Below are 7,314 nucleotides of genomic sequence, written 5' to 3' on the forward strand. Positions count from 1 at the left end.
GGTCTTGAAGTGCAGTATGGCTATTGGCAGCCGAGAAGCTGCAGCCCGGCTGCCGAGCTTCCAATAGAGTGGGCTGGCAGTTGGGTTAGGTGATGTTCAACGTGATTTGTACTGACAGATGGGATAGTAGCACCAGGTGTCGAGAGACTAATGAGAGTAGATTTGGGGCGCAGAAGGTATATAAGCGGGTCTGCGCCCCCCATACGCGGACAGACGAACACTTTGTAAGGAATTTCTTACACTCAAACACCTCTCTCTCTCTCTCTCTCTCTATCCTAAGGTGTGTGCTAACTTGATCGTCGGAGGATTTTTCCGGCCACACACCGCCGGGTAGCTCACCATTATTTGCGCGCAGGTGATCGGACATAAACGGAGCTCGGAAGAAAGGAGTACGGGCTTGCCGGAATATTTACTCCCCGTACAGGTACCATATATATGTTACTTTTATTTCTAATGATGTAATAATGTTATAATCCATTTTATGATCTTCCAGCTTTGTTTCAGTTTGAGTAGGCATTATGTGTCCTTCATTACCTAAGAGAATATGTCATGAACACCCATTGACACTGCTCAAAAGCCAGCCATCTTTGTCTGCGATGCCTGTGGCGAAAAACCCCAAGGCAAAAGCATGTTCTTTTACCTATGTATCACTTGCCAATTCTGGGTGCTCCCAAAATGTGCTTTACTACAAAGCAGCCTTGGGCTTGTAAATTGAATGCTCTCTTAATCTTAGATTGGCCTTTTCTTTCATTTTTTGTTATGTGGTGGTGATCGACTATGTAACAGAGGTCGTAGCCCTCAATTAATTGTCTAAAAGCTTTCAATTCTGATGGTAGAGGAACCACCGTATATGCAAGTAGCAAGCATTGCACAGAGTTTCAGTAAATTTGAAAGATTACATAAACTCACTGAGGCAAATCAACAAACAGATAGTACTCATACTGGATAACTACAACAGTCCGGGAGTGGCGTGTAGGGGTCTCTTACAAGTTACATTTATTTATTTATTTATTTTTTTTTTTATTTTTTTTCACCTAAAAAAAAGTTATATTAAATCCCGTTTATTTGGCGGGTTAAGTTGAATGAAATTATTAATATGACAAAATTGAGCGAATGGATTACAAATATACATATATTATATTAGAGATGTAAGATAAATTACGTCAATTTATAAACTATATAGTGATATTAGTGGTTATAAAACTACTTTAAAGCCCTTGTCATATATAAGACAACTTCATTATTTTTATAACGTGAGGGGCAAAATTGTACTTTTACCTCCAATCTAGTGCCCTCTGGATTTCATAGTCCCATAAAACTCTTAGGCCTCGTTTGGGACAGGCTAATTTAGTAACTTTTTGACTATTTGGCTAAAATATGAGCTAAAAAAAATTAGTATGCCTCCGTTTGGGAAGTGGGCTGGCTTTTTGACTTTTTGATTTGTTTGGCTATTTTAGCCTAGGCTAAAAAGTTTGGTTTGGGAAGGGCTTTTTGGCTTTTTAGCTTTTTTGGCTTTTTTTGTGAGAGAAGAATGTAATGATTATGGGGATGTGATATTTTGTTTTTTGTGGCTAAAATAGCCTATTTTGTCTTTTGTGACTAAAATAGCCAAAAAAACCCGTTTAGCTCTTGCCAAACGGAGGCTATATTTGGGATGACTTTTTGACTTTTTACGAAAAAATGTGCAAAAAGTAGAGGGAAAAGAGAATTTTTGACTTTTTGGTATGAGTTGTTGGCCTTTTGACTAATTTAGTAACTTTTTGACTTTTTAACTAAAAGATAGGGTTCCCAAACGAGACTTTAATCCCGTAATATTTTTTTAAAGCAAACATAATTTTTGTGAGCTCTCTCACTACTAAATCAATTGCATCACTTGTGTCCCAAAACAAACATGCCCTAAGTGGCATCTCACTAGTAGAACCAATCATTAGTACCGCCATAAAACCAAAGCAGCAGATCCTAACCCACCACCACATGATAACTACCATAGCCTTAGCCTTAGCCATTCAAACCAAGATTCTTTGTGAATAATAACAATGGCCATGCAACACTACTCTCATTCCCTTCACAGGACATGTATCACACAATCGTCCCGTGACCGGAAAGACAGCCTCCGGGAGCCAACACCACTCCAATCTCCGGCCCAGCAATTCGCACCCCTAGCGTCGGTTTTTAATCGTCGTCTCGTGACCGGTGTCGGGACAGCTTCTGTGGTGGCTCTTGGAGCTAATTTTGTGGGGATTACAAGTTTTCTGCTAGGATTTTCGCCGGAGAATGGCCGGAATTTGAAGCTGGATGTGCTTTATCCGATTGGTGGTTATAGTCGTTATGTCCAAACAAATGAAGGGTTTGGTTAGTAAGTCCTTATGATTATTTTTTTTTAAAATTATGTCTTTGAAACTACACTTGATGGATCAAAAATTAAAGATGGATATAATTTTATTTGATTTTCTAAGGTTATATACATCAAATTTATGAAATTCTACAGGAACCAATTTTATATATTTTAATTTATTAGAAATTAGAAAATAACAAGGACTTCTTTTCATCTTGATTTTAATTCTTTCTTTTTCTTGATTTTTTTTTTTTTTTGGTATGAAGCTTTATATTAGCATTAGCTAACTTTTTTTTTGGATAACAATAACAGCAGAACCAAGAACTTAGATATAAAAAATTTAATTAAAAAAAAAAAAAGAGTTGAATTCCAACACATTGTTTTTCTTGATATTTTGTTCTTAATCTCTAGCATTATTATTTGGCTAAATATGGAAAACATTTAGTTTGATAATTTTGTTTATCTCTAGCATTACTCCTTTATTTAGGGTGGATGAGGATTATTTAAGTTGACAACTACTAATCTATAGGTGGAATTTAAAAGAACTTCTCCCTAATTTCAAGGTAATTAATTTTTTAAAATTTATTGAAGTTGTTTTTACCCAAGTTAAGTAGAAATTATGGCAAATGGTCTCCACATAACCCAAGAGAAGTAAATAAAAAAAAATTATAAGTAACCAATTTAAGCTGCAGCAAACAATACCAACATTGTGGTGGTACTGATTTTGGGCTTGTTATCTCCCCATCGATTATTATAAAAAAAAAAAAATTCTTTGGATAAATATAGGGATTTTTATTGATATATCCTATTTAGAAGTGTTCTAACCCAAGAAATCCATGAATGAATTTTTTAATCCACTTAGTTCCATGTATTTATACTTTTATTCTATAAAGTCATTTTTCTTGATTTACACTATTTTCTTAGACTCTTATGCCCTTATATTTAATATTAATATTTAATGTTGATATTTAATATTGGGGGAGGAGAGAGAAGGGAAAGGACCCAGACATAGGTTATTTCATACATAAATTAAATAATATTGATTCTATTATTTTATATTATTACATAATGTGAATATATTTTTAATTGACAACACATTAAAAATAATGTGAACATTCTCTCTCATCTGATATGAATATATTTTTAATTGACTACACATTAAAAATAATGTGAATATTCTCTCTCATCTGATGTGAACGTTGACAACACCTTTTTAAAAAATTCTCTCTCATTTAATGTAGTGATGTGAACGTTCACAACATGTGAATCTTCTTATTTTTAATTGACAATACATTAAAAATAATGTGAACATTTTCTCTTATTTGATGTGAACGTTCACAACACATTTTCGAAAAATTCTCTCTCATCTAATGTAGTAATGTGAATGTTCACAACATGTCATATTTTTAATTGATAACACATTCTTATTCACAACATGTAATGATGTGAACGTTCACATTCATATGCTTTAGTATGAATATTCACATCATGTAATTGATGACACAATGAGAAAAATTCATTTCAAATTAATGTGAATATTCATTTCAATTACATGATGTGAATATTCATATCATGTAATTGACAACACAATGAATAAATTCATTTCAAATTAATATGAATATAATTACAGTTAACATCCTGATGCATAGAAAATATCAAAAATAATGACAATCAACATTAACTATCAACATTAATAAGGGTAGGAGAGATTGGGGGTGTTTTGGTCTTCTTACCTCAAATAGAATCTAATGAAATAGTAAAAAAAGAATATGAGTTGAATGGAATAAAACTCTTAAAAAGAAGATTTATCAAAAAAGCTGCCATAAACATATTTCTTGTTCAAAAATAAAAAATATATATATTTAACAATTTCAATATTTCCTTTTAACCTTGTGAACAACAGAGTTTATATACCCAGCAGCCTGGGTAGGAGATCAGACACTGCTGAATAGAGCAGTGGGAAAACTAGAGAGATCACTTGACCCACCTCTCCCAAACAATGCAGCACCCGACGACCGCCGTCGCCGGAGTGTAAATGAGCCGGTGGTGGCATTCGGACCGCCAGGATCGAGCGGTGAGCTCAATGTCAGTGTCATTGTCTCTCCTGTTCCTCTTGATTTCTCGTGAGTACTACTCTGAATTCAAGACTTCAAAATGTCATAACTGTTTGTCTTAACGTGCTGTTTTAAGTGTTGTTGTTTTAAGTGTTATGTAACTAGTATTATGAACTTAATGAGCCCAAAGAGAATGGTGAAAGCATCGTTTGGTAACTTTGTCAGTTTTTTAAATTTTAAATTTTCTCTTATTTTCACAAAACAAATAATATGTTAAATACTATGAACATTACAGAATCGAAACATTCGGAGGAGCCAAGGAAGTCGGGGAAGCTGTGATTCGTGCAATTATAGGGTCGAGCCGACAGGCTGATGTAAAAGCAGTACTGATACAATCAAACTTGAGAGAGGACACAAAGAGAAATGTGAAATACTATGAACTCGAATACAGAGTTGGAAGCCCGTCCTTTCGACGACACAACATGGCTGTGTGTTGTGCTCAGGGTGGAAGGTTGTTCACTCTGAATGCACAGGCACCAGAGTCAGTGTGGCCAGAGGTGAAATCAGACTTCTATAGAATTGCTGATTCCTTCAATCTAACATCTTGATATGAGAGAGAGAGAGAGAGAGAGAGAGATGTTTTTCCTTTTCATGGAACAATGTTTTTGCCCTAATTATGTTCATCATACATAGAATCATCTCACTTCCTAGAAGCAGTAGTTGTCATTGTTTACATTGTTAATCTCAAGTTTTGACTGAAAGTACGGTAGGAAGTAAATACAATGACCAAGGTGAAATATGAAGCCCTGTTTGATTGTGGGATTAATTAAGAGAGAATAAGAACTGACTCGGCAATCGGGCATACACTCTGGCAGTATTGCATTTTGGTTGTCAAATTGTCAATAGGTTCCCTCCAAATTGTCAAGATACGTGGGGTTTACGATTTAGATTTTGTCCCCTAATTCAATGCTTCCCTCCAAATTATATTTCCTCCATCAAATCGTCTAAAATAATCCTTCAAATCTTAACTCATATTTTGGGAAGTATGATAAAAGTTGACTTTTTAATCCCCCTCCCTTTTTTTTTTTTTTTTCAAAAAAAAAAAGTGTAAAAAAGTCAGTGATATGATAAAAAAAAAACTAAAAAGTCAAAAAAGTGATTTTCAGCTGAATTGTCAAAACAAGCCATAATATTATCCAACAATCTCGTAGTACTAAAAATAACATATGAGATCCATGAAATTACTTTTACTTTATTAGTCTCCTGATCTAATCTCCTAAACAAATATAACTTTAAATGGGATGACAACTAATGTCATCCCCCATGCCAACTATGTCCCGGGGTTTGGAGATGCTGTGCTCAAAACTGTGACATTTTGAATGCTTGAATAAAAGTTATTTTCGTCCAAACACCGCCACGGTCTTGACGAAAATAGTTTTTATTCAAGCATTCAAAATGTCACAGTTTTGAGTACAACAGTAACTGCTGTGCATAATGCATAATAGTTATCCCCAAACCCTTCTCTATGCTCTAAACAACTTTCAATAAATTAAGTTGGTCATTTCTACACACTTGGAACTAAGAGACGAGAATGTTGATTATTGTCAAATATAAAAATTGATTTACTTTGTTTGGTTTTATTTTCTATATTCAATTTTTAGAAATTTGAGTTTTTTATTTTTCACATATATATATTTTTTTTGTTTTTAGTAATTATTTTTAAAATTTTAGGCAATTTTTTTTTTTTTTTTTTTAGATGCATAGCACCAAACATTTTAATTAACATACATAAATTAAAACTTACAACTTAAAATAAAACATACATAAATTAAAACTTACAATTGTTTACTGGAATGACGCAAATAGTTCTTCAAAATACATAACTTGAAAACGAATTTGAAAATATAAAGTTACTGCAATAGCTATTTTTCTTGAGAATGAGCACTCAAATTTTTCTAACTCTGCCTTATTGTTGACTGAAGAGGCTCTTTTATAGACATAAGGAGTTTACTGTGAGCCTTATGAGGTTTACTGTGAGTCTTGTGAGCGAATCTGACTAAAAGAGGCACATGGGAGCCAGCTGCAACTTTTGGTGAGTGACAAAAAGTGATGGCTACCTTTTACTGTTCTGAATTTGTCGGTTGGATACATTATGATGAATGATGAATAGTAATGTTGACTTTTTGATGAATAGTGAACAGTAAATTTAACTTTTTTCACTATTCATTGGAGGCATGTGACTAGGGGAATCAATATATATATATATATCAGCAGCTTTTCTTAAAAGAAGAGTATTGATTAAAGCTGATAATTATAGCTATATAGAATCCAATGACCGAATTAAGCATATAGGTCCTGAGCATCTTGGAACTGGGGCCCATAAGGATCCTGGTTAGTTGAACCGGAAGAAGAGTGTGCACTATTTGAACCTTCTTCTGAACTGTTTTCATCAAATTGTGACTTGGCTTGGGCCATGAGTAGACGGGCTATCTGCAGAAGCTCATCTTTGGATGACTTGGATTTGACTTTGGGCTTAGCCTGAGATGATGATGATTTTACTTTGGATTTGGATTGATCAGACGTGGGCTTTGTTGACTTGGGCTTGGAAGAACTAGAAGTTGGGCTTCTAAGGTTGACTGGAGAAAGTTGGCTTCCTTGTGTTATTGAAGCAGTTGGGTTCTGCTGAGCTTTAATCATGGCAGGAGTAGGAGCATGGAGGTTGACTGGAAACTCAGTTTGAACTTGTTCAATGATGTGTGAAATTTTGAAATTATCCCACCATTTAACAGAGTGTCGGCGAAAGATTAAATCATCAGAAATATCATATTGCCATTTAAATATCCACGGGACTTTGTATTTGGATATAAAAATGAACAGTGGAGGAAATTTCTTTTGTTGTGGACTGAACGGGAAAACAGTAGAAAA

General features: G+C 34.3%; 1 protein-coding gene across 1 annotated transcript; it reads left to right on the forward strand.

Moving 5' to 3' along the window:
* Positions 1-1,826: 1,826 nt before the first annotated feature.
* On the forward strand, positions 1,827-5,122 carry LOC114307628 (Photosystem II reaction center PsbP family protein). Its single transcript, XM_028253030.2, has 3 exons — positions 1,827-2,352; positions 4,239-4,458; positions 4,685-5,122. Exons 1-3 carry the CDS (start codon positions 2,037-2,039, stop codon positions 4,995-4,997), a joined length of 849 nt encoding a protein of 282 aa, XP_028108831.2. The 5' UTR covers positions 1,827-2,036; the 3' UTR covers positions 4,998-5,122.
* Positions 5,123-7,314: the final 2,192 nt, after the last annotated feature.

Source organism: Camellia sinensis, chromosome 5 (genome assembly GCF_055761805.1).
Source record: "Camellia sinensis isolate YWXY chromosome 5, ASM5576180v1, whole genome shotgun sequence".
NCBI lineage: Eukaryota > Viridiplantae > Streptophyta > Magnoliopsida > Ericales > Theaceae > Camellia > Camellia sinensis.